At 38.7% G+C, this 27,163-nt stretch overlaps 2 protein-coding genes and 1 long non-coding RNA gene across 5 annotated transcripts; 1 reads left to right on the forward strand and 2 right to left on the reverse strand.

The window, feature by feature from the left end:
* Positions 1 to 1,014: 1,014 nt before the first annotated feature.
* On the reverse strand, positions 1,015 to 4,576 carry LOC124211518 (uncharacterized). 3 transcript variants are annotated; one of them, XR_006881467.2, is made up of 5 exons: positions 4,509 to 4,576; positions 3,928 to 4,327; positions 3,177 to 3,276; positions 2,441 to 2,523; positions 1,015 to 2,112 (listed from the first exon to the last, which is right to left on the reverse strand). It is a non-coding gene; the product is annotated as an uncharacterized lncRNA (long non-coding RNA). The 3 variants fall into 3 exon arrangements; XR_011176336.1 differs by having other exon boundaries at positions 3,928 to 3,981; positions 4,509 to 4,547; XR_011176335.1 differs by lacking the exons at positions 3,928 to 4,327; positions 4,509 to 4,576 and adding an exon at positions 3,404 to 3,532.
* Positions 4,577 to 8,979: 4,403 nt separating this feature from the next.
* LOC124211445 (spermine oxidase) lies at positions 8,980 to 11,242 on the forward strand. Its single transcript, XM_046610505.1, has 7 exons — positions 8,980 to 9,024; positions 9,265 to 9,489; positions 9,566 to 9,916; positions 9,989 to 10,506; positions 10,565 to 10,843; positions 10,933 to 11,065; positions 11,159 to 11,242. The coding sequence occupies exons 2-7, from the start codon at positions 9,362 to 9,364 to the stop codon at positions 11,214 to 11,216; spliced, it is 1,467 nt and encodes a 488-aa protein (XP_046466461.1). The 5' UTR covers positions 8,980 to 9,024; positions 9,265 to 9,361; the 3' UTR covers positions 11,217 to 11,242.
* A 209-nt stretch (positions 11,243 to 11,451) lies between these two features.
* Ddc (aromatic-L-amino-acid decarboxylase) lies at positions 11,452 to 22,395 on the reverse strand. The gene is made up of 11 exons (XM_046614819.2): positions 22,277 to 22,395; positions 17,736 to 17,830; positions 16,660 to 16,780; positions 16,451 to 16,564; positions 16,237 to 16,356; positions 16,030 to 16,159; positions 15,167 to 15,315; positions 14,888 to 14,999; positions 14,591 to 14,799; positions 14,329 to 14,529; positions 11,452 to 13,645 (listed from the first exon to the last, which is right to left on the reverse strand). The coding sequence occupies exons 2-11, from the start codon at positions 17,813 to 17,815 to the stop codon at positions 13,439 to 13,441; spliced, it is 1,443 nt and encodes a 480-aa protein (XP_046470775.1). The 5' UTR covers positions 17,816 to 17,830; positions 22,277 to 22,395; the 3' UTR covers positions 11,452 to 13,438.
* Positions 22,396 to 27,163: the final 4,768 nt, after the last annotated feature.

A 27,163-nucleotide genomic window follows, 5' to 3' on the forward strand; every position in this document is an offset into this window, starting at 1 on the left:
ACACTTTATCTCTCCTGCCGATTCCAGACTCAAGCGACCAGTCCCTTCGATGGTCAGCCGTTGACTGCAGATATATTCTTCAGTGAACGAGTCGGCTAATAACGTTGCCGTTCTGCGACAGTTGGATGATGAAAAATTTCGCTCGTATCTTTCAAATGTGTGTTAAAATACACTCGAAGTGTTAAGAAGCGTCGTTCTTTCTCTCCCTATCACCTCTCTACGTCTTTAAATCACTACGCAGCGTTAAATACTGTCTCATATACGAAGCATTCATTTCATCTCGTTCAAAATTAGCGCATCCGTGATGTATTACAGTTACTCTGATTCTTCTTCCATCCGAATACTTTTCGAAAAACAATTCTGCTCCTCCACCCAAGGCAGATGCTTCACTTGCGACCAGCTAAAACAGCGTTTCGATTCTATGCCTATGAAAATTCAAGATCGAGAGAGCAAATGAAAAGTTGTTGGAATAATTATGAATACTAATGTTATGGAATACATCGAGCGCGCGTCGAATAAAATCCCATTTCGAAATGAATAATACTTCTCTTTTCATATCATAGCTAATCTAGTAATATAGGTAAATAGGATGGTTGGAGGTGTTCGGAAATGGTAGGACATTTCAAAAGTTAAAGTCGACGATGATCCGGTGCATCAATTTTATCGTTACAGATTTTCTTTTCCCATGAAGCATAGAGTATTCAACAACGATAATGCAGTCCTTAAAATTCATCATTCATCTCTGTCTGGAAAGCTAATTCGCAAGGCGTGGTATTCTAGATATGTCAAAACTAAGCTAGCGGCACGTGTTTGCATTATTAGAAAAATACCCGTACTCTACATACACTGTTTCTAATCTTTTGCTACATTTGGTTCAATCCCCATGCTTCCACAGCACGAATAGTCGGAAATGTTTTTGATTATCCATAATAAAATAAAAGAAGTAACAAAGCTTAAATTTATTGTTAAAGCTCCAATGAATACATCAAACTGCGGTCGAATTCATTTATTATTTGCACATGACCTCTGTACATTTGATAAATTATTCCTAAATACATTGAAACATATGTATTTATAATGAAATATCATGCAATGGGCTGTGTAAACTATAAACTATAATTTCTATCAAATAGCTGCTTTTATGTCAACTGGGCTTTGAGACTCAGTTAAGTTGGATTTCGATTTTTGCCATTGTATGTAGGACATTGGGTTACAAGAACAAATGCGAATTACGAAGAACTCCGTATTAGAGATAAGGATATTTTAGTTCAAGTATACCTATACACAGAAATCCGTATGTGAATATACTAAGACCTCTGTGTTTATTGTAAAAGTCTAGTTTTAATAGTGTATAGTAATAATAATGTATATAAATATATACACATGCATAAGTATACGTATACATATATACACACACATGTACATAAATAATTGCCAAGAAATTATAAACACTCACAACTTGTCGCAAATGGAGTAAAACGTAAGGTTAATAATATACAAATTACACAAGCGCACCATAAAACATGGCAAGGGTAATCCTAGTGCAGTGATTGTACAAACTGAAGAAATATACATTTACATATACATGATATAAATTAATAGACTAGAAAAGAGTATTTAGAGAGCTTATCTAATTCCGATCTTGTCACAATAGATCATTAACATAATCAATATACGGTTAAAGCGACATTCACTATTAGAAATAATATTTTTTATCCATTTTTATAGTTATTTAATTTCTTGTTCAACAATTTTTCAAATTTCACCGCAAAATGCCCAACGAGTTCTCGTAGTGCAAATACGAGTCCAATTACCTTACAGACGGCATTACATTGATTTTTGCCTTCTCGCGTCGAGTTATAAATACAGATAAATCTCAATGAGAGCTCATTTCTATAAGATTTATTGTAGTGCTGTATTCGTAGCTGTACCTGTTATTCTATATTATATACTGTCCTAAATTTTAAACACACAGCACAACAATGGCTGAAAGCACAATGGCAAGAAGAGAGGAGCAATTTGCATCTTAATAAATCTTTTCTTCTTCGTACGTAGCGGAGCGATGTCACGTCGGAGGATATGTACTAGTGGATCACTAGGTGGGGCACAGAACTAAAACATAATTGTGTTGAAAATCTTCAACATCTCTGACAGACAGTAGTACGTTGCCAGACCTTATATACGAACAATGAATATTCGTAGAGGCTATATTCATAAATACTTACAAAAGTAAGCTAATATTTTACCCGCAATTGCTTATTACTGATAACTTGATATGATAATATCCCCTCCCCGCCCCTCCCCGCATACATCTACTTCTACTCCTACTCTACTCCAACTCCTACTACTACGACTTCTACCACTTCTACTTCAACTCCCACTACTCCTACTCCTGATCCTACTCCTACTCTAATGAATATAATAAAAATGTTATACTCACAGTGTACAAGTCCTCGTCATCCTCGTCCTCCTCCTCGCCCACCTCGATCACCCGCAACCACCGCGAACTACCTCGGGTTATACCTTGAATAGTAACGAATGTTTTTAGTATAAGAACACATCAAAAACATTGTTCAAGGATTAATATAATTAATTAATTAATTAATAATATAATCAATTTTATTAACGCATTTGAAGCTACTGAACATGTGCTTGCGCGAAAAATGAATTGAAATAATTTAATGTAAGCGTGACAAGTTTGAAAAATTTTAGATACAACATAATTACGATTGAAATCAAATGTTATAAAAATGTTATGCTCACCGTGCACAAATAGTAACATAGCTTTTTGTTATTGGTTGACACGAAAATAGTTGATTACAATTATTTATTTTGTACTATTATAGCATACAAATGGTTAAAAGCTGAAAGCAATCAATAATTATATAGCTTAATTTCAAGTAACACCGAAAAAAGGTCAATAATGAAATCAGATAATGGAGAAAAACTATCTTTCATGTCGGTTCAAAGAGGAAACCGGATTCTTCAAATGCCGCCGTATGAAAAATCGGTCAAAGTACATATATTTTTTTTTTCTAATCAATCATATACGATAAGTTCCAAGCGAAACGTTGATTGTCGGCTATTTTTTTTATAGGGAGATAACTAACGAAGCTTTTTAAAATTTCGTGTGTAGTTCAACTTACATTTCGACAGTACAAGAAAAATTTATTTACCATCAATTGTCGCAAAATGGCGAAGTCATTAGTTGGTCATTGAAGCACCTCGTCGCTGGAATCTCGAATTGGCCGGAAAGATGGAGTGCGTAATTTTTGTCTGAAACGTAAAAACTAAAATTACTTCAAATTGACATATATTTTCATCATCGATGAACTAAGAAACTCATAAAATACGTTAAATCACATTCATATTCGTTCAGAAGAAAAAAATCGTGAAGTTTCACCTTTGAGCTCGACAATTAACACGAGATCACTGCCTTTTGGGTTATTTTGGTACATCGATAATAGAATGGTGCGCGAATTAAAAATAACAAGTTTTAAAACACTCGCTCGCTAAAGCTCGCTTGTGGTCGGATGCCTAGTGTAACTGATTTTTCTGCTCGTGCGCTCGCTTACTCGTTGTCAGTGTTTTAACACATAACACAGTTGTCGGGGAGACTGGAATACGATGACTCCCCAAAAAATTCTGGTATTGGCTTCACAGTATACAGAATGAACACCGTCTTTGTGCATGTGACGTAAACCGAATCTGCTCGTAAGATTTTTTCTATATAATACTACAAATCACGTTTACAGATGCATGTAAGTATAACGTATTGTGATTTTATGACAAGAAATTTCGTTAAAAAATACCACAGAACAATCAGCTAAGTGCTGACAAATTTGAAACACTACGTACAGCAATCTTAGCTCTAATCGAACGACGTTATTGTCATGTATTTCTATTTATACTATGCCAACCACTCACCAATTGCAATTTGTTGATCCTGGTCGTTCGGTTTCTTCCGATTCAAAGTGTTATCTGAAACACGCATTTTGGTTTGATTGTACAAAACATGACGTTTTCAATAATCAAACTTGTAAACTTGAAAATTAGTCCGGAAGGTCAAAAGTCACCAGGTCAAGAACCTGGACAGCCAGAACTACGTAGCGCTTGTCCTGAAAGTCGAGTTTCACCAGGTAGCGGACCTGGAGCATGGAAACTACCGCGCGCTTCTCCTGGAACTCGAGTTGCACCACGAAACGGACCCGGAGCGCAGAATCCAGGAGGTAAAGAACCCGGTACTCGAAATCTGCGGAGCGCGATTTTCGTACGTCCTCTCTACCGCGCGGTTGTTTCCAGACTGAGGAATTCGGCTAGCTGATCACTATAGATTGAAGACGTCAAGAGAAAAAAAATTTTGGATGACGTCACTTTCTGAACATCCGAATATCCAAACTTTGGTTTCGAACTTCAATACTATGTATGATGTATGATGTATGACGTATGATGATAAGATATGATGTATAATGATTTTAGTTCTTACATTTCGTACAAGAAATACGCACCTTATCTTCCTTGCCGATTCCAGACTCAATCGGCTAGGCCCATCGATGGTCAGCCGTTGACTGAAGATATATTCTTCAGTGAACGGGTTGGCTAATAACGCTGCCGTTCTGCGACAGTTGGATGATAAAAACTTTTGCTCGTACCTTTCAAATGTGTGTTAAAATACACTCGAAGTATTAAGAAGCTTCGTTCTATCTCTCTCTATCAAAGAAAAAAAAAATCGCCGACACACACCTTTTCAGGTGTTTAAATCAGGACACTGCATTAAATATTGTCTTATATACGGAGCATCTGTTTCATCTCGATCAAAATTAACGCATCCGTGATGTATTACAGTTACTCTGAATATTTTTCCATACGAACACTTTTCAAAAAACATTTCTGCTTCTCTACCCAACGTAGATACTTCACTTGCGACTAGCCAATACAGCGTTTCGATTCTATGACCACGAAAATCAAGATCGAGAGAGCAAATGAAAAGTTCTTGGAATAATTATGAATACTAATGTTATGGAATACCTAGATACGTAGCAGCTATCACAACAACGACAAGGGAAACAGAAAATACAAGTTCGTGCATTGATCACATTTTCGTTAAAAAAAGAACACTAAACAACGTATCCGCATCTGTTCTAAAAACGAAAATCACAGATCACTATACAATTATACTACATATCGGAAAAACAAAAATGGGCCGGAAAAGGACAATACACGTGTATCAAATCAATTACAACAAAGTAACAGAAATAACACAAAATGAAAGATGGGAGGGTAGGTGCTGAACGGAAAAGATGTAGAGAAAGCTACCAAAAACTTGGTTAGCACTCTGCAGAAAGCGGTCGAAAAAGCAACGCCAAAGAAATAATAACAAGGAATGAAAATAAAATTATTAAACTGAAACCGTGGGTGACAAAAAGCCTCGGCGGATCAATTCGACACAGAAATAAGCTCGCCAAAAAAGTGATTAGTGAGCCGTTTAATGAAGCCGCGCAAACGGAATACAGAGAATACCGCAAAGCTCTTATGAAGGTAATAGACAAAAGAAAAAATGAATATTACAAGAAACAAATAGAAGCGGCAGGAAATTATAAAAAGCGGATATGGAAAGTCATTAGAGAGAATAAGATTGAACAAAGAAAAAAAGAGGAAACAAACAAAATAAAGATTAGACATGCAGGCTAACAAGAAATCGAAACAAATGAAGAAGGTTTAGCAAACGCCTTCAGAGAATACTATTGTTAAGGTTGAGGTGAGCGTGAATAATTTTCTTTTACGTTTTGTGTATACATGACTATTCGTAGATAGCTCAGATAGCTGTCGGATTGAAAAGGCGATTTGTCTGCTCGCTAGTCCGCGTCGATCTGCCGATCTGCGCACCACCGGTCTAAAAAGCGCCGGCTCGTCAGCGCCGCAGACGTAAGAACTTGGCCTATTAATTGCCATTGAAATGAAATTTTTGTAAAAGAAAAAAAAAAAAACTTCATTCACACAAGCAGGTAGATGCTCAGGTATAGAGAACTGTCAATAATATCGAAATAGTGGAATACAACGTACATGTACAATGCAAGAATGATGTTCCGAATGAATCTAAATCTAAATGTGAATCTGATCTGAGAAAAGTGCTGAAATAAATTCTTTGGCGCGGTATATCGATGTAATTTTGCGAAAGGAATCGATTGGGCGCAGTCCTATTACGCGGCGATCAACGGATTAAGAGTTACAGCCGAAAAACGAAAGATTTCCTTCGTAAGTTTTCTGCTGTTGGTCCGACGCTTTTTTTGGTGCATTTTCTGAGTTCCTGGGGGTCCGATTAGTAAGAAGAGGGTCATTCAAATCGAATCTGAAACAAAAAATTTTCGGCTCCGAGAATGAAAAAAAAGTAAGGCTAACCCCTTTGCATTTTTGGCAAAAATTTTCGCGGTTTTGAAAAGTGCTATAATAAATTCTTTCTGGCACTATTCCGACGTAATTTTGCGAGACAAATCGATTAAGGGGGGAAGTCCATGTGAAAGCCTCAAAATCCGTCATTTTTTAAAAATATTTTCAAAGGTGATAAAATAATTTTATTGTTCTCAAACTTTAACACGACTTTATTGAAGCTTCCCAGAGTACAAAAGTAATTTTTTTATTTTCCTTTCAAAATGGCGGCTCAGGATAATTTTTTGTATAAATTTGAGTACCGCCAATCGATAATTCTCATTGACGACATACTGCTCATGTCGCACGTGGTAATCCAGTATTGGTCATATTCTATTTGAATAAAATTACGAATCATCTCAATTGTCTGCAGTGTGATGAATCCATGCCTATCAATGCTAATTAACCTTGTGTACAAAATAAATTGCCACAGTACCGATTTTTCAAATGGATTCAAAGGTACTGTAACTTCATCAATTTGAATGGATACGTACGATATTAATTGTGTCGTTGCTTAGTAATTTATGTTCACCTAATCTCGGTTTCAAGTGCGTGTCTCCCAGGCCATTTTGTGTGGTACGACGGCTGAGTGATTGCCTGCAGCTCGAGTGTTGAATGACGAAACTACGTAGAGCTCCAAAATTTACGTAACGTAAATTCGAAAAACATGACGTTAAATCTATTTTGATCAATATAACAGATTCCATTGTACAAGCAAAATTAACATTCACGATAAGCACGTAATCAAATCTACTCACCGAAGTTTTCCTCGCGTAACATGCAGCTCTCAAAGAGACGACGTACGAGAGGTTTCGCTCTTGTTAGATAGATTACAAAGTTAGTTGGTAGACTGACACAGTGACCGAATGCCAGGATTTGGAACGTATGTTGTATTTACAAAATTTGGTATAATGTGTAATCTACCTACCCCCTGTAATCTATCGCCGATGCTAATGTGCTAGTCGTTTCCTTGTTTGAATTTACTATATCGTTAACCGTCAAACTACAGGCATGTTACAGAAAATTGAGTGAATACGTTACTTCGGTAGAGGCAGAGCTTACGTTATGTTTTTTGCATTGAAGTTTAAATATTCTGAGATACCATGTCGGGGTTCTGATTAAACAGAAACACAGGTATGGCCTTTGCAAGATATGAAAATGATGACCACAAAAAGTGAGCCGTTCAATGGAGATGCGAAAATAGAATACAGAAGGTACCGCAAAGCTCTTATAAAGTTAAGAGACAAAACCAAAAATGAATATTACCAGAATCGAATAAAGGCAGCAGAAAACGATCAAAAGCGAATATGGAAAGTCATTAGAGAGAACAAAATTGACGAAATAAAAAAAGCGGAGACAAATAAAATTAGGATAAAATTCGTAGGCCAACAAGAAATTGAAACAAATTAAGAACGTACATCAAACGCCTTCAACGAATACTACCTATCTGTCGGAGTGGAAATAGCGAATGAAATACCGGACAACACCGAAGACGATGAAGAGGAAACAACGAGGGAAGCACAGGAATAGATATATCTATAGCAAATTCATGTATACTTTGACGTACAAATTCAAACAGCATCTATGTCAAAACTGAGGAGCAAATACCGTTAATAGAGACTCACCGAGTTATCGGTAGACAAGTCGGTAGGTAACACGTTTAAGGTTCTTACGAGTGAACTACAGACAATTTGGCAATTCGGGCAGTTCCTTCTCACTTGCGAAAACTGTAAACGCTTTACCTACCGATAACTCGATGTGTCTGTATTAGCGGCATTTGTGCTCCTCCACGGCAGGCAACCGAACATACCATGGATTTACGCGGAAACACTATGGTATCCTGCCTATGGAATTCCTGCTCGCGGGCTGATGCAGACCTGCATTACCAGCCTGTGAGCTAAGTTGCCTGTGACCAGGCGCCCAATATGCTAACCGTACGATGTGGAAATATTTTTTACCCGCAACCACTCACGAATATTCGACTCTCCAATCGCCTACAGTTAGGTTTTTCAAATCGTAATAATTAATTTTCAAACCTGTGTATGTTGGGTTGGCATGAAATAGGATGAACCTAATGCAACATAACAAACTTGACACTTATGATTGATCCTTCGGACTTTGCCATGTGACTTCGTTCGGATTTTACAGCCAGGTTCTATAAATACCTATCCACTATGTAAGTATCTATCGCAGAATGACTCAATTTTTGCTTCAACGCAAAGTTTTCTTTCAACTCTTACAGCGTTTTGAAACTGGCTGATATTTCGATAACTGCGGAACGAATTCTTTTTCTTCATGACATGAATGTCCAGAGTTCAGATGATGTGCAGCAGGCTCTATTAAGTTCAACTCTCAAAAGTAGGCGTTGATGTTGAATGAACAGAAGATGTCAGAGAGATTGAGGTTGTTTCACTAGTTCGACATGTTCTCTTGGCAACGTTTCTACAACAAGAACCTTACGTTTCACACACCGTGATCGGTCTCAACCAAAAAATTGTACAAATGAAAAATTCACCAGTTCAGTCGAACCTCATCCAATGAGATGCTCCTGACAAAGGCACGGATCCCACGCTGTAGATTTCGAAGGATTCTCGCAAGGTAAGATACAATCGAAACACTAATCCAACCAAGAAGAGTCTCACACTGCACTACTCATATGTCACCGCAACAACTCAATTTGACTGCTAGACGATTAATAGTAGTGATCTGCCGATGTCTAGACGTGTATCCTTTTCGTTCTCGCAGACCTACACATACAAACTAGAAACCATGTACAATTGTTCGCTTGATTGCAAATGATCATGTACCTAACCAAACCATGTCACTTTTCATTTGCAGACTATTTTCACTTGACAAACAAAAGGGGAGGTCGGACAAGGACGTACCGCCATGTGTCAAAGCGTCAAAGTTCGAATCCTGCCAGCTAGATCCGTGCATGTTGGATCCGAGCAAACCGGAACCAACGGTAGTGATAATCGGCGGAGGTATGGCCGGCCTTTCCGCAGCACATCGGCTAGTCCAGTGCGGGATGCAGAATTTCACGATACTTGAAGCCACGGATCGGTGAGTCAAGCGATAACTGATCGTTGATTTCTCGAGTCTCATTTCCCTCGGGGCCGGAGTAATATGTTGGTTCTAGACCAGGTGGCCGAATTCATTCCTGTTGGCTCGGTGACGTCGTGGCAGAAATGGGGGCTACCTGGATCGAGGGTGGATGCGTTGCAAATCCGGTATTCACTTTGGCGGCACAAGAAGGGCTGTTGAAGCCGCCGCTCTCCAGACCAGATCCAAGTAGAGGACTCTTCTGCACGAGCGATGGTCGCGCGATAGACTTGCCGGTCAGTATCACGGCATATCACACCTTCAGACACATCGAACAACAGGCGGCGACCCTCTTCTCCCTGGGTTGCGGACGCACTCATGGAAATCTCTTGAACTTCATGGGCGTGAGGATCCAACAAGAGCTCCACAATTTCCCGGAAGAACAACGGTGATTAAACTAAAATGTCTTACTCGGTTCCGTACCATCTCCTTCGTATTTTTTCTTGTCGTTATTCTTCAGGTACGATGCCGCGCGAGTAATGTACGGCATGACCAACTGTGTTCGTTGTCGATGCGGCGACGATCTCTCCCTCATTTCGGCTGACCAGTTTGGTAGCTACATCGAAATACCCGGTGGAAACGTCAGGGTACCTCTTGGCTACGTCGGTGTCTTAGCGCCGCTCCTCAGGGATCTACCCAGTTGCTCGTTGAGGTACTGTAAGCCCGTCAGCTGCGTCCGATGGGGTACCGTTGGCAACTCTTCGCCAAGAGCAGTCGTTAAGTGTTGCGACGGCGACGAGTTCCCGGCGGATTACGTAATCGTGACCGTTTCTCTCGGCGTCTTGAAAAACCAGCATGACAAACTGTTCTGCCCTGCACTACCCGCCGAGAAAGTTGAAGCCATTTCTAAACTTGGCTATGGGCACGTTAACAAAATATTTCTTGAGTACGCCCGTCCTTTCTGGGCCTGGCATGAAGGTGGAATCAGGTTAGCCTGGTCTGCAGACGAGCTTTCCGAACGTTGTGACTGGGTTAAAGGTAGTTCCTTCCTTTTTTCTTTTGACCGGACTCTTTCACAAAATTTCATCATGTACAGGTGTCTGTAACGTTGAGGAACTCGCCAGTTCGCAGCACGTGCTGTGCGCCTGGGTTTGCGGAAGGGAAGCTTCCGACATGGAGCTCTGTTCCGACGAAGAGGTCGTCGAGTCCATCACTCGAGTTTTGCGCCAATTTACGGGCGACCCCACCTTGCCATACCCGGCAAACTTACTCCGCAGCAAGTGGTGCATGGACCAGTACTTCGCTGGTTCATACAGTTACATGGCGGTCGAAAGCACCGTGGGTCACCAATGTGACTTGGCCAGTCCATTGCCAGGTGCGCAAAAGCTGCGAGAGAAAACGATGCAAAGTCATCGACCAGGTCCAACCACCCTTGCCAATTTACGCTGACTGAATACTGTACAGGTCCTTGCGAACCGGTTCCACCCATTCTGCTCTTCGCCGGGGAGGCAACGATACCTGGACACTACAGCACGGTACACGGTGCTCGACTCAGTGGAATCAGGGAAGCAGAGCGCGTTATCCAGCTGACAAAGAAGTGCGATTACGATATCGGCGATAAGTAGTATTCGGGATTGGGGTATCGGGAGATCAACGTCAATGGATTTTACAACTCCTTGCCTTGTTACAGGTACGGTGGCCCACCGGGAACAGTGAAAGACACATCTTGCAAACAGACCTGTCCGTGACCTTTGACACACTCTATAGCTCGAAGATAATGTCAAGTAATAAACCTTGCAACAGGAAGGGCAAAAAGTTGTATCAATAGTACGAGTCATTGTATTGTTCCGAATCGCTCGAAAGTCGACAGTGAGGACCCTCAAAGAGAATACGATAAAGTCCTCACCATATGTAAAATGAACGTGTCATTTTTGTCCGCGTTATAAATAGTGTGAATCGAAATTAAATGATAAGAAACAAAAATAAGAAACTTGTGGGTTAGTTTTATTTCTTACTGTGATCTTCATTCGATAGCCAACCCTAACCACTTTCACAGTCCATCAAAATTCTTATTAGACTTGTATTTATGGAGCGAAAGGACGAGGGTGATCAGGCTTGAATTTAAATCATAGATTAACACAATAATAACGAATATTATATTATCATTAAATAATTCAATTGAATCACGGCTGGTAAAATACTGTACACGCCATGTGACGGAACAAGGTATCATAAGTATGTAACATTATAGATAAAACAATGTCGATGTACATACCAACAGAAAACTGTACGCGTAAACTGTGTTAACGACCAATGACAAAGCAAAGCTCTGATCCTTGGTTCAATTTCGTAAACTCTTGTATATTTTAACGGTTAAATCACATATATATATACCTATATATATATATATATATATATATATAAGTATATATATAATAAATACCTCTATATATATATATATATATAAGTATCTGCATTTTCCAAGCGATTTAATACGCACAGCCAATCGCCACTACATAATAAAATTTAATGATGGCGTGAAATACAATAGCTGGTAAGTGACGGTCACGCCTCCCCTCTTTTAATTCCCTTGGTCCCGTTGTCCCGTCTTTTTCTGAAATTGTATTATTGGACCCGTATTTTTCATAAAGTGATCAGGCTACTCAAAACTCGGAATCTCCATAATATCTTCATTCAGAGATCTCTAAAGCTCTCTATTTATTGTCCAGGCTGCAGTTCCGATCGACGAGTCACCTATTTAGAGCCGCGTTCTCCAGATTCCGTCATGACCGATCAAAGTAACTTGAAGACTCCATTTCCCCAATGGGGAAAAAAATCATTGTTTCATGACCAAAATTATTATAGTTTTGGACAGTTTTACAATAGTTCTCAACAGTACACGAGTCGTTTGAAAATTAAGTAAAGTCTTTCAGCTCAATGTGATCAGTCATAACAATTATATCAGAAGACTACACCTAAGTTGCCATGATCTACCAATACTATAACGGTCATTCAATATTCTCGTATCATATCATAAGAATACAGCAAAAACATAGACCGAACACTGAAATTCTAGGGTGGTTCTCACATCTTAAATTTAAATAATCTCTGCACTAGACAATCCAATCTATGTGATCGCACAGTATAACAGTCAACATCAATAATACAAGTAATTTGGGAGTGTATATAATCATGGAGCTTTAGGATTGTCGAATCTTACCTCGCCAATCACGACGATAAGATCAAGTGACTGCCAGAATCCCAAAGTCCGATTTCACACGGTCACTTTCCCTCTAATTTCCGCGTCTCAATAACACTAACATTTCTTCCAGTTCAAAAGTCGCTCGTTCGAGCGGTAATACTTGGTATGTATCTGAGCTTTGAGAGAGGAATAACCTTGTGAGAAATACACAGTTGGATTATACCTGAGCCACGCGCACGCACACACCACTTTATCATTTTTAAAACATTTATCATACACCTATTAACAATTATATATTTATATATAGTGGTGGGCGTGGTATTCTAGTGACAAACTGTGCAACTGCTTCTAATACGTTTCGATACACACGTATTCTAGTGGGATCAGGGAGTTGAACGATTCCACAAACACTTGAAAATCATTATACACATACGAGCTACTCACCAAACTCTACTGCAACGGATAAAAATAAACGGTATAAGCGAGACGCGCACTGCAATGGAACTAATATCGCAGATTCACAAGTACGTACCCTAATAACACGAAGAATGAGGAATAGTAGTGCAGCTGAACGCCAAGGAAGAATACCCCCATTGATTGGCAATCCTGACCGTAATTAACAATCACTGACGGTTGAGGTCAGCGTTCAAATGCACCTTGATAAATATTTAAACATTTTCATAATTCGTTTTAAAAAATAAACTAGGATTGATTGCAGCTCGTGGGTGGGATGAGCGCCCTGCAACTGCGCACGATTTGAGCCCGCCATCACTTGGAATTTGGTTGCTCGGCGAGAACTTCTTCAGCGCGTAACTTTATTTCCTTCCACGAACTCTGGATGTCGGAGCTTTCGCTGAAGCGGGAGCAGACTGCGAATCGTAGGAAGTAAACGTCGCTTATCTTCGATGGTACCAGATGGATGTTACCAGCACCGTTGATCCGCTTCAGTAAAGCCTCGTTAACGTCATTTGAACCCTGCCGATTAGACAATGGAGAAATGAAATAGATAGGGTCCTTGATCAAGAGACGTTGAAATCATGGAGCAGGTTTCTGATTAGAATTACTTGCCAGCGTATCGGTGTGTGTCACGAAATTTTTCACCTTGACAACTGAGAATTCGAAAAATCGTTCCTAATACAAGAACTAGTAAATAATGCTAAAATTGATAATTTTCTGGTGTCAGGTCGTGATTACACCCGATTGTGGGTGTGACGGAAAAATAATAACATTGCATTAAGTCTAATCGGTAGTTGATTTGGCATTGCCAGCCTGCTATTCTAGTGCACTTTCCGAATTAAAAGATAGCAAAGGTCAAGACTACATTCTAACCCCGAGAGATGCGAAGCTGTGTATGATGTAAATATCGCTGTAACAGATATCTGTTATCCGAAGCATTATTATTGATTTATAGTTGGAATGACTAATCAGCAGGAGACTATCAATGTCCGAGAGTCGGCTAATCGTAAGAGTCTAGAGACAACTAGCACAAGGCCGTTTGAATCTGACTTTCACGAGCGTTCTTGGCTTCTGCTCCGAGATTCCATAAAATATATTTCACGCTATTGATAGTATAATGAGATTGTCGAAACAGCGCGGCAGATCTAACCAGAGATTAAACATACAGATTGTCTTTCTCGGTTTGTAACTGGCCAGCTTACCTTGAGTCTGAAGCAAACGAGACCGACTACGACTTCTGCGACAACTTCGAAGCGAGGATCCTCTAAAACCAGAGCCTCGAATTCATGGGCTTGAGCAACGTGAGAACGAATGTACTTCTGCAGATTCTGCACGCCGTACAATCGAAGAACAAACCACAGCTTGAGAGCGCGGAATCTGCGCCCGAGGGGAATTTGCCAGTGCTAATGAGAATGAAAAGGAAATTAACAATCGAGACACGGACTCAGGAATTTTACTGCTTACTCGGTAATCTGGGAGTGAGCCATGAGCATCGTGCTTCAGGTAAAGTGGGTCTACGTTGAAAGCGTTAACGACGTGGCTCGGGTCCTTGAGCCACATAGCTGAGCAGTCGAAGTTTATCAACATCCACTTGTGGGGATTGAAGTTGAACGAATCCGCCCTCTCGACGCCTTTCATCAGGTACCGGAACTCGGGGCAGATGAAAGCAGACCCTGAAACAATCGGCAATCCCGTACGTTCAGATCAGAAACACCTGTTTCAGAGGCGTAGAACAAAGATAGGAGAAGATCGAACGCTCACCTGCGTAGGCGGCATCAACGTGCAGCCAGACCTGCTCACGGTTCGAAACTGCTCCTATTTCCTCAAGGTTGTCAAAGGCGCAGGAGCAAGTGGTTCCCAGAGTAGCTACGACCTGCACGTACTCACATGTTAGGTAGTGGCAATGAGGTTGAAATCAAGCGAGTATTGGTAGTCATAGTTCTCCAAAGAACCCTGAGTTACTTTATGGTAATCGTATACACTAAGTTCTGAAAAACTCATCGGACGACCCTAATTGCGGAGTAATCGCAGAACACTTACGTAAAATGGAATCAGTCCTTTTTCTCTGTCCTCACGAATGGCATCAGCCAGAGTATCGCCCCTCAGTTTGTACTTCTGGTCAACATCGAGAAGCCTGAATTGAACTCCTCCTAGTATACCAGCGCGTTCAACAGAGCTGTGAGCCTGACCTGCGCAAACCGGAATGAAAAATCAATCACCAGTCTCTGTAATTTTTCACAAATTAAGAGGATTCTCAAGGGATTATTACAACAATGGGAAAAGAAACGTCCTCGATAAACGTCACCGTTTGCTGAAAGCTTTTTCATTCAAGCACATTTCACGTCCTTATAGACGAGGTACTTTACATACAACATATACATTCAGGACGCTTGTGTGAAGGACCTGTACACCAATGTCAATTGTCCTCATCGAGGGTCGGTCGCAAGTGTGCTGGGTGGAATTGAGTGGTTATTACGCGTTACCATGGTGACAAAGTGCTGGCGATGGAGTGCTCGCGAAAACTACCCACCCCCGTATCTCTCAACCTCCTCGATTCCCTCGTTTCAGAGGAAGGACGGCGCTTACTTAGCGTCGTCAAAGGCCGGAACAATGAACCCACTCCGGCGCACTGATTCAATGCTAAATTATGCCACTGACGGCCGAAGATAAAGTCGTTACGCTCAGGAGCCATGAGTTTGACGGACATCGAGAGAAATTTTACTCTCAAATGTACTCCTCACGTATTTCGTGTAGAAAACTCCACTCCAATACTTGTGCGTGTAAAGGGAAATTGGACGTTTAAATAGCACGATCTTCAAATTATGGACTATGTTTTTGGCAAACATTTTTCAGTTCGTTTCCACGAGTGCTTGTGTCTTATTTTATCTAATTGTACGACTTACACGATGCATAGGCGACCAGTTTTCCCACGATCTCGTTCGCAGTCCAGTCCGGGTGCTCTTCCTTCACTCGGTTGATCATTTTGGCTTTTGCCCCGAGGAGGGCCACCAGCGTGGCTTCACTAGCAGTTCCCTGTTGGCGACCATGAAATGCGTCACCATATTTATAACAACTTAACACAAGGTGATTTCGGACCGTAGAGTACTCACCTGAATAACGCCACCACCTTTTCCTCCGCTGGAGGACAAGAACGCAGATGGAAGATCCAGCATCTTACCCAGCCAGTCGAGCATGATCACTTCCAACTCGGTGCACGCTGGACTCGCGATCTGTGAACGAATTCAAATTTGGAATTACGAACTGGTCGAACGTCTTTGGTCGGGAAAGATAAAAAAAAAAAAAAAACACTGGTTTTCTGATTACCCATGTGAAACCGATGCAAGCAATCGCACCGCTCAACATGTCGGCAACTATCGCTGGGTACGATTGAGCCGTTGGAAAGTACGCGTGGAATTTCGGACTCTGCCAGTGCGTTATCTGGTCGAAAGGAAAAAAGAGAAATAAGTATACTCTCCTCAGAAATGATTGAGGATAACGGAAAACCTTAGTTGGTCTTAAGACGTCAAACGTACTCCGGGCATGATGACTCTCTCGATATCGGTCATCACGTCTTCCCAATTTTCTGGTGATTGAGGAGCTTCGGTGGGTAGGAGTGGCTTCATGTACCCAGGTTCAACAATCGGCAAGACTCGCCTAAAAGAGAATGGTTATCAATCAGATGAGCACTGTTGTTATTAATTTAGTGTTATCGTTCTTGTAAATGCTTATGCAGCTGGATGTAATCATTGTTATTAAAAAATAGACTCAATCCCTGCAATCCTAAGTATCATAAAATAACAATTTCCACGAGTGTAAACGTTTCTATGAATCATTACTATATCACTTGGTTACGAAACTAGTATCAAACGTATTTCATCAAGACTAAAACCAAGGTTGCAATCAAAAGGCGATATCGTTAGCACAATATCGAAGCATTGTGTGAAATTATCGAAAGTTAGGAGCTTCTTCGATGCTTCGGTTTGACAATTTAGCTTCAAACTTTGGTACGACGTATGTTCGTGATTGATTTAGCAACGTTTCTGATTTCTTGTCATCAAATTTTCTCAAAACAGTGATTTGACCGAGGATTTGACAGTGGGTTCCGTTTTACGCTATTCAGCTCTCACACTCAATTATCGTAACTCTTAATAATGGGGAATGATAAAAGCGATTTTGAGATGATTAACAATGAAGCAACGCCCAATGGTAATTGGAGCGTGCAAAATGACGGTGGGCAATACCTCGCGAAAGCAGCCCAAGTACCGATAGCAGGTTGCCAAGGTTGAGTTAATCGGAAATCTCCTTTCTCCACTCCTCAAGACCGAGTGTACAGGCTGCTATGCTTACGTTATATTGCGGCAGGATTTCTGCCGTGACTGACACGTAACAAGTAACGTTTTATGAAACTAGTTTTTATTTTGGATTACATCAAGGCACGTGTGTCACCCAAAGATAGAGATAATTTACTCCAAGTTTTTCCCAGTTTTTCCCTATTTCCTTCAGTCTGTCGATATTTCATTTTGAAATCACTTGTCTCACAAGCCGCAATTTATGCTAATTTTTTTTTCATTCGTCCCAATCATTTCGTTCTTCAGTCACCTCAATTTACCTTTCTCTGATGTTCTCCAGGTAGTTGGTAATAAAATTTGCCATTTCACCGGCAAAATCTTTAAACCCGTTCGGATCCATTGTGCTGTTTTTTTTTTCTGTAAGAGAAACAATAAGTTTTTTTTTACAGACTTGAAAAAGAGATGTTTCAATTTCAATTCCTTGACTGGATAGTTGAGGCCTCGGGTGTATTTTAAGCAGAGAGAAGATAAATTTCGATTAAAACAAATTTCAAGCATTTAAAAGTAGACTGGTGTAAATTTTATTGTAAGATAATATTCCGATTAAAAAAAATACCTTGACCCAACTTTTGTGAAGGACAGATTCCTCATTAAAAAATACCATTCGATTGCTGTAAAATTTACGTTAATAAAATCGATTTTTTCTACAAAGGAGAAAATGTTCAAAATCAGAATTTCACTTTTTTCTCACAAGAGCGTCTATATTATTTTTCTGCATTGTGCTGTTCCCTATTTTTTTTTCTCCGTGATCACACCCGCTATAATGCAAAAAACATTAATAAGAATAAAAATGAAATGGAAAAATTATCGTAATTCTGGTGAAATCAAGGTTTTCAATGATTCAAATTAACTATCGCTCGCGCCAAATCAAATCGGTGTATCATAGAATCCACAGAACGACGAATTAGCAAAGCCGCCAAGTCACTGGTCGTGTGACAGTGTCGTAACATTTGCCTCTCGAGTCTCAATGACGATAAATTGCCTGCTCTATTAAATCATTGCGAGATGCACTTCTCGCCTTCAGCCAACGTTCTAAACCTGAGGTTTGGTTTTGGAGGTCGGAGTCCAGGCTATGTTGCAATCAAAAATTCTCGTACTTGACCTTATTGTAACTCGTTTGTATAAAGGCAACTCGGTATCTCCACCGGAACCATTTTTATCAATAAAATTGCGTCCATGGGTGTCGGTATAAATGAAAGTGAATTGATTCACTCGAAACTTCAGTCAAGATTATAAATAGAATTCGTTCAATTTGATTCGAAATCAAAAATTTTCTCATGTCGTGTGGAGTAGGAATAAAATTTGTTCACTGATGTTTTGAAACAAGAATTTAACACAAGTCTCAAAACGTATGAAATAATTTGTACACTTTAGACACTACGATTTTAAAAACTACGATATGCTTTTACCTTGCACATCACCCAAACTTGAGTATAAAAACTGGGGGCGAGATTGAAATCCCGGATTTGAAAAGTCCCAAAAACACCGTATTCCAAATTTTTTGGTGGCGAAACTTATAGTAAAGAAATAAAACTTTAAAAAAACATCAAAATTTCAAATAGTTCGAAACCCGATGCTCAAAGTTCTGAAGAATGCCAAAACGAGAAATTTAAAAAATCTGAAACATCGAAATTCCGAATAATCAAAGATTTTCTGTTCTGTGAATTTCTGGCTTGGTGAAATTTCCACCACTTCGATCCTTCTTTGTTTTGGATTTTTGATATCTTTACGTTCGGAATCCTGGTAATTCTGATTTTCACTTTTTCAGACTTTTTACACCCGCTCGATGACTAAACTACGCTGTGTGAGTATGTTTTAATATTCCGAAATCTAATCTATCGAAAGTTTAGTTTTACGAATTATGGCTCTATCGAAATATTAAGCCGTCGGGTTTCCGAGCATTAGAAACTTTGGTGTTTCGTAAAAGTTTGATTTCTCTGCTTCAAGTTTCACCAGCAAAAAATCCGGAATTAGGCGCTCTCGGAACTTTTCAAATTCGTAAGATCAACCCCACGCGTAAAAACTAGAAACATTTAGAAAAAAACAATTGCTATCACTGTTGCGTACTATTTTCCAAAGCCTTTCCGACGTTCAGGTCTTCCGGAATTCTAATTTTCACAGCCTTACACATTACTGGATAAAAATTTAACAATGCGTGCCTGACGCGGCGACAAAAACCAAAAATATTATCCTATATCCCGCACGAGTTATTCGAAGAATGAAATGGGCTCCGTCCCAAAATTCGCTGGAAGGAGTAAAAGTTCGTCGGCCCTGACTTTTGATGCCAGGGGATTTTCAGGTAAACTCAGAGATCCGCGAGACCGGGTAAAACCGCATCGACTCGATAGTCGAGAGCTCGAATGCACGTTGCTGTAGCACCGGTTCATCGAAACCGGGAAATCCAGACAGAGGTATGACGTCAGTAAGTGGGTCCGAGACGTCGGGAATACATCATGATTATAAACAAAGCATTGAGCAGGCTCTGCATGCGGATAAGTTGACATCTCTATACGATTACGGCTGAACATTTTTTAGTTTAATCTTGGAAAATTCGCTCGAAATGTTTTCTTAACTTTCATAAAGCACAGAAAGATTTGCGTATTTTAGCAACAATGACTCGCAACAGTCACGAAACCTCAATTTCTTCGCAAATTACAGTGTAAATAATTGTACCTTGATTCTAACTTTATCATTTACAATCGTTTTGACTTTCACCTGGTAAATATGTAGTGAATTTCATTTACACTTTTTCAGAAACAATGAACGTAAATGTACTTCGGCTCGAAACTCGTTTATCCTTCTTGGAATAATTACTGCGATTCATTGAGTCGCTGACGTTGAGATTCTTGATTTCATCGTTTACTGTTTTCCTGCAGCTGTGAATTAACTGGCATTTGACGTCAAGAGTTTCGACGAATAAAATATTTTTTCAGGAATAGCGTAGAAAATTCCATGACGTTTTGTATTAAATCGTAAAATATTTCAAATTAAATACAACGTAAAATTTCAAATTCTTATTCTCATTCTCTACCTACAGTGTGGGACAAACTATTCGTACATTATAGTATAGTAAAGTACATACAGTATGCAAAAGTACGCATAGCGCATAAATGCTTTTGTCCTTGCCATAACGGCGACTTGTTTTAATGTCAGATACGCAACATAAGATAACAAATGAAATAAAACAGCACAAGTTTGAATAAATAATTTACTTTAAAAAAATTGTTCCTTATTTTATTTAAATTCATCCACTGTACGAACACTTTTGTCCCTCGCCGTATTCAGGCTTAAAAAACGTAGAGTTCGTGTAGTAGTAAGAAATACGAAAAAAGAATTGCATCGATATTTTATCTCACTTAAGTATGTTATACGTTTTAACATTGCATCTGGGCAATTAGTCATATACGAAATTACGAAGACAATGATTCAAAAAAAATTATATTTTTTTTTTTTCACTATTGAGTACACTTTTGTTATAATTGAGTTGTACATTGCATATGTACGATCAGCTTTCTACGATACGTATCTTGTCAGAATCAAGGCACGGTGTGCAATAAGCGTTAGGAATGCCGCAGCTTTTTCCCTTTTTTCACAATTGCAAAACGATTGTTCTTGAACACGCGTTGCCTAATCCCGCATACCGTAAACGCATTGTAAACTTTTATACGGATTGTTGTTTACACGTCGGTTTTCAACTTCCCGTTTTTCTGCTTTCAGAGAAAAGAAGAAGTTATTGTCAACGCCTCGAAACTGAAAAGATGAGTTTCCACTAGATCTCGACGTTTCAATGTTTATAGAATCACCTCCCGACCATTTTCAGATGTAACGAACTGATCGGTTTTTTGGCTTTGATCGGTTCAGTACTTTGTAAATTATTTAGATAACAAAGTTCTGAGAAATAAAATAAAAATGACGATACCTAGAAAATGGATAAACGGATTTGAATGAAAATTGGAACCACAAGGTTTTTAAGATCTCTGATCACGATTCCAAAGTCAGATTCGAAAAATTTTTATTTAAATTTGGCGTGTTCAATGTACTGAGAAAAAACAAAAACATTTGTATTTTTATAAAAAATGGTACATGTAACGCTTTTTGGACCGCTGATCGCGAATTTAACGTCACCATTTCGATATTATTATTATTATCATCATTATTCGTTATTGTTTCGGTTCAAAACGATTTTGTAAATGGTCAGTTCAAAGGCTGGCTCATGTTCAGAGTAAACCCGCTCGTCAACTGTGTATCTACACGCACTATGAGCGAGGCATTGTACTTTCAATGACAAGTACTCGACATATACGGTTCCTTACAGACGACGAGAAATGCTGAATTGAAAGTGAAACTGATTCAGTTAAATGAATATAAACAAGTTCGGGATGAGCTAGTAGTGGAATTCACAACCTGACCTGCCTCGCACGTGGGGAAAAAAAAAAAGAAAACTTAAAGAATAAGACAATGGAAGAACAAAACATCCGTGATATCTCATCGAACTGCACAGACTAATAAATCTAATTTTCATTTCGTACCTAGAATTAGATTTTTCGATTCCGGTAAAAAAATGAAAGTAGTTTAAGGACCGACCGGTAACCGGAATTAAAAATTTCTCTCAGTTTGCGATAAGGAAGATGTAAAAAAAATAATAATAATAATAATAATAATAATAATAATTAGGACTGTATATACAGGTACGTAACGAAACTTGCGAGTGAACGTAAGCAAGCCGTGCAATGTATTCATGCGTATAATTAATTCGACATGTGCAGCAATCGCATGCCCGTAATTAAAGGTCTGAACTTACCTCTGGCTAATACGCGTAGCTATCTGCGAATTACGGTGCCGTTCTTCAAGCACGTTTTCCGCAACTGTCAGAGATCGTCGTTGGAACGTGTTATTCGGACGACAGCCAGCGAGCTACTATCGCGAATCTATCGGTCCGCCACCTTTATGTATCCCCTCTACTACGCCCCCGCCCTTGCGCGTGTCCAGCAGCAGTTACATAGCGGATTTTTCGCATTTAGTTGCGATAAGCGAAGACAGTTGAAAATTACGAATATCGGTACCTATTGCAGAAGGTTCTTTCTCCTAAAACCAAATTGCGCGATGTATAATTTTTATGTCACAGAATTATTTCACCGATGTTTCAGGTACGTAATTATTATCCGTTGTAACATATTTTCCGACGTCCCGATGTAGTTTTTACATAGCTATAATTCAACGTTTGTAATTTATACACATGCGCATTTCGAGTATATGTATTTTTACACCAATTATGAAATAATATATTCTTAAACAGTCCCGCAAACATTTTCTAGAATCCAATCGCATAAAACGTACAGTTACCGACCCTGTCATATTTGTTACAATGTTTTGTAAAAATTTATGTCATACCTGACATTTACGATAGTACAAACAAGATGTTAGGAACGCTGACACTGCCATATAAAGTGCGTGTATTGTCCGGTGTCCACATGCTGCATTTCAATACTGGATCATAAATATTTCAGAGATATTGTTACGTTATTATTTTTTTTTTTTTTTTTTAAATTAAAAACTGCTGGGTAGTTTTAATTTTTCGATCTGCTCTCAGTTGCAGCGAAGATATCATTGGCACTGTATTTTTCTATTTTTCACCATCTTCATAAATTCAACCCTTGGATGGTGGATCTCGTTAAAAGTTGAAGCTCAGTTCAAGCTCCTCTCTCATGTACAGCCGCGACCATCGACGATGATTACCTTCGTCAAGAGCGATGTTATAGTCTTAACAAGATTTCTTCTGCCCCTTTTACCAACCTTTTCCTCCTTTTCTGCTGCTATACTTTCGCGTCGCCCGTTAAATTAATTTCGTTTCGACACTCGTGAGCCGGAATAAAAGGGAACCTGAATCAAATTCAGGAATAATGATATTTTCATAAAATTTGGATTTCAAAGACGGTTAAATTTACAGTAACTATAGACCAAGATTATGCTGAAAAATATTATTGCTTAGACGTATAAGAATTGTTATCGTTATGTATTTGACTTTTGGGAATATTCTTCTAATATGCATCCTAAAAGTTTTTTGATACAACAAGATATTGAAATTTTTGTTAGGTTTGGTCGCGAAAAATGCATATAATTAATAATTCTTACAGTTGAGCATTTTGGTGATAAGAAATGATGAAAAAACGTTCCCGCTTTTTATTCCATCGCCATGAAAAGGAAAGAATCTGTCAGTCTGTCCGACAAATTTCCACGATGATCTTGAAACCGACTGAGTGAAAAATCTGAAACTAATATGATAGGATTTGGCAGCCAAATGAGCAGGTTTTGAAAGAAATATTAGAATAAAAAAAGTTTCTGGAAAACAAAAAATTTGCGATGTTTTTTTTTTTTTTTAAACAAACTACGAACTGAGCAAAACATAATCGTTCATTTAGAAAAAGTAATAAGGAGGAAAAAGTATTGTATGTTTGTCGGTTAGACATAAATTTTGATTCGCATAAAAAACGATCCATTTAAGACCCATGGTCGGTTTAAATTCATTTCTTAATCTTTCCGTTACATTTGAAATACCAAATCCGTTACGATTATGACTTTAATTATTAAAAGCAGACAGACTTTGAATGGTTCTAAGAGTTCCATATGCTCTGAACATATTAGGTTTAATCTAGCAGCGATTATACAGAAAACAGAAAGTAAAACTTATCACGATTGAAGAAAATTATCAATTTCCTTATTTGTTTGCATCTTTCGTCACACTGAGAGAAATTTTTAGTTCCGGTTACCGCTCACTGCTTAATTTTTTACCACCATAGAAAAATATAGTTCTAGATACAAAATGAAAAATAGTTTTGTAGCTGTTGTCTAGTATCTTTTACCATTCTTTCTAATTATAATCACTGTTACTATATTTTGATGTAACTGTTGCGGAAGTTTAATGCTTGTGCAACAATAAATTGACGTTAAAGCCTTGTTTAACTAAAAAAGTATAGTAGACCGAACAAACTGATTTTGCGTTGCAATTATCAAAAATGGATCGACGATAGCGCAAAATGGTTAGGCGTACCTCGTTTTTCGTAATTCCAACAATATTCAAACAGTTTTTTTAACGATAACTGTTTTACTCAATTTTTCTAGTTACTGTAACAAATGACATTTTTCTCAGTGCATTGTCGATCTACGTTGATTACGAACACCGTGTTATCTTCCATTGGCAAGTGAACAGAAAGTCGAGATTGCACGACGTTGGAGGTTGTTGGAAGGGCCTCGCTACTCGGGTAAACCTCGTTACGACTTCCAAGGAAGATCCAGGATTGAGTTAATCGAGTTAAACGACCATGGCAAGTCTTCCCTCCCGTGGGATAAGGAGGATCTGGAACGTTCGCAAGCCGGTTGGCACGATGAGGGATCCTCAAACCGAAATCGAGATGCAACGATTTTACTTGTTGTAGTTGTTAGAAAATTCTAGTAACACGGGTATCGTTACAATAAAATTTTTAAATGTTGTTGTAATTCTGAGGAAATGTGATGCAAATTATGACTATTTAATACGACTATAGCTGTCAATAGTAAATTTTCTGATTATTACAACGTTGAATCTCTTTGTTTAATACATCTTTTTTTTTCGACCACATCAATTTTCAAGGGTAAATACGAATGTGTTCACACATATGTAAGAGAGAAGAAGAAGCTTAATTGAGCAAGAATTACGGTCAGCTAGTGAGTCGATCATCAAACGTTTCTAAGGTAAAGTCTGTAGCTGTCACGCTTGGCCAAGCAATGTAAAAAATTTCTGCAATACCATTTTTCTTGTATTCGTCAGTTTTATATTGAATTCAATTAACGACGAGCTCCGTTGGGAGTCTTACAATTAGATGTAAATAGAACGTAGCCGACTCGACGACGAATCATCTTGATCAGAGATAAGTCCTCGATTTAATTGTATTAATTTCGATGTAAAAGAATTCTCTATACATCGAGATATGTATTTAACAGTTAAAAGTTTCGTTAATAGTTGATAAGTATTTGTTTACGTATGTGTTGTGCGAACGAATGAACAAAGGTAATTATCAAGATGAGTTTTGACATGAATCATCACCGAATAAACTTGCCTCCAAATAAATAAATAACGATCTGAGAGGAATATGAATTAAATCTCATTTTTCACGCACGATATATTATTAACTTGATAAGTTCATCACCAATTTATGACTGTAGCAACAGTTACCAAGAAATACCGTTCAACCGACCATAATCAAAAAAACCATCACACTTACTAGAATAAACTTTCTGCACATAGTAAGAAAACTAATTTTCATTTTCTAGCAAGAATTATATTTTCCGTTCATAGTAAAAAACGAAAATAGTCAAGGACTGCGCAGTGATCGCGACTAGAATTTATTTTCAGTGTGCAACGCGAGCACCGAATCGATAAGATCGTTTTACGGACATCGGTGGCGAAGGTGTGTGAAACACGTCACCTTGTTTCTGCAACTACGATACATTTTACGCATTATACGTGGTCAAGGTGTTAATAGTAGATGCGATCTGTTCGGCTCAATCGGTTTACCCGTAGCTATATAGGGTCCTTGGAAAAATGGGGCATTCCAAACTTTCATTACGCGGCTTCGTTAATAAGCCATTATAATGGATCTACGGGTGTGTTGCGTAAGCGATTTAATTTCGGGCCTGAGACGCACGTTTTTCTGGGTATTAAAATTGATACGATCGTGTGATCTCCGAAATCGCGATATACGTAAGAATTATTCATGCAGTGCGTAAATCTTCTCAATTTGCGAATAATTGACGTACAAGCAGAAGAGATATTGAATTGAGATTAAAAATCAACTAGTTACGAATTTGCAAATTACACTCGTACTCAAGACTAGATTCTGTTCAAAATTCAATACCGCGATTAAATTATGTATTTTCTGTAGCTTATCGATTACTTCATTTTTATGAAACGGAGATTTTGATCTCCGAGTGTTTCGAGTCCACAGTTTCTCAAGTCTGAGAGGAATCAAGGAAATCAAGAAGCCCATTGAACGCCAAGTCAAGCGCAATTAGGGAGTCAAGTAGAACTCGGATTGCCGTATCGTGTCCCTCATTGTTCGAGAGAAGAGGGCGCGATTTGTGATCGATGTAATGAAAATTGAGTTTAAGAGACGATACTGGGGTTCGTTATCTAAATCCATCCCGTCAATTCAACTTTTGTTTTGAAAATATTGCAATTGCGATTATCACTCGTTCCACGTTATTATACAGTAACTAGAAAAATTCAGTAAAACAAGTATCATTAAAAAAGCTGTTTGAATATTGTTTGAATTACGAAAAACGAGGTACGCGTAAACATTTTGCGCTATCGTCGATCATTTTTGGTTATTGCAACGCAAAATCAGTTTCTGAGGTTTACTCTACGTTTTTAGCTAAACAAGGCTTTAACGTCAATTTATTGTTGCACAAGCATTAATGAGAAAGAATAGTAACGGGTAATAGACTTTCCGGTAACAGATAGAAAACTGATTTTCATTTTGTACCTAGAATAATATTTTTCGATTGTGGTAAAAAATGAAAATGGTCAAGGACCGAGCGGTAACCGGAACGAAAAATTGATCTTATCGTAATGTTCTAAATTCTATCCATGATTGGCGAGAATGTTTAGAATTGATTGAACAGCATCTGATTGATAGAGAATCCAAGCTCTATG

The sequence above is a fragment of the Neodiprion pinetum genome, chromosome 2 (assembly GCF_021155775.2).
Source record: "Neodiprion pinetum isolate iyNeoPine1 chromosome 2, iyNeoPine1.2, whole genome shotgun sequence".
NCBI classification, from domain to species: domain Eukaryota; kingdom Metazoa; phylum Arthropoda; class Insecta; order Hymenoptera; family Diprionidae; genus Neodiprion; species Neodiprion pinetum.

What these genes read in the sequence shown, in the direction of transcription:
- LOC124211445 (XM_046610505.1), top strand. Translation starts at nt 9,362, where the DNA reads ATGTTGGATCCGAGCAAACCGGAACCAACGGTAGTGATAATCGGCGGA. An exon ending in ATACTTGAAGCCACGGATCG is followed by an intron (nt 9,490 to 9,565) that starts GTGAGTCAAGCG and finishes TGTTGGTTCTAG; the next exon opens with ACCAGGTGGCCGAATTCATT. An exon ending in CTTGGCCAGTCCATTGCCAG is followed by an intron (nt 10,844 to 10,932) that starts GTGCGCAAAAGC and finishes AATACTGTACAG; the next exon opens with GTCCTTGCGAACCGGTTCCA.
- Ddc (XM_046614819.2), bottom strand. Translation starts at nt 17,815, where the DNA reads ATGGATCCGAACGGGTTTAAAGATTTTGCCGGTGAAATGGCAAATTTT. An exon ending in AGAGAGTCATCATGCCCGGA is followed by an intron (nt 16,565 to 16,659) that starts GTACGTTTGACG and finishes CCTTTCGACCAG; the next exon opens with ATAACGCACTGGCAGAGTCC. An exon ending in AAGGACTGATTCCATTTTAC is followed by an intron (nt 15,000 to 15,166) that starts GTAAGTGTTCTG and finishes GAGTACGTGCAG; the next exon opens with GTCGTAGCTACTCTGGGAAC.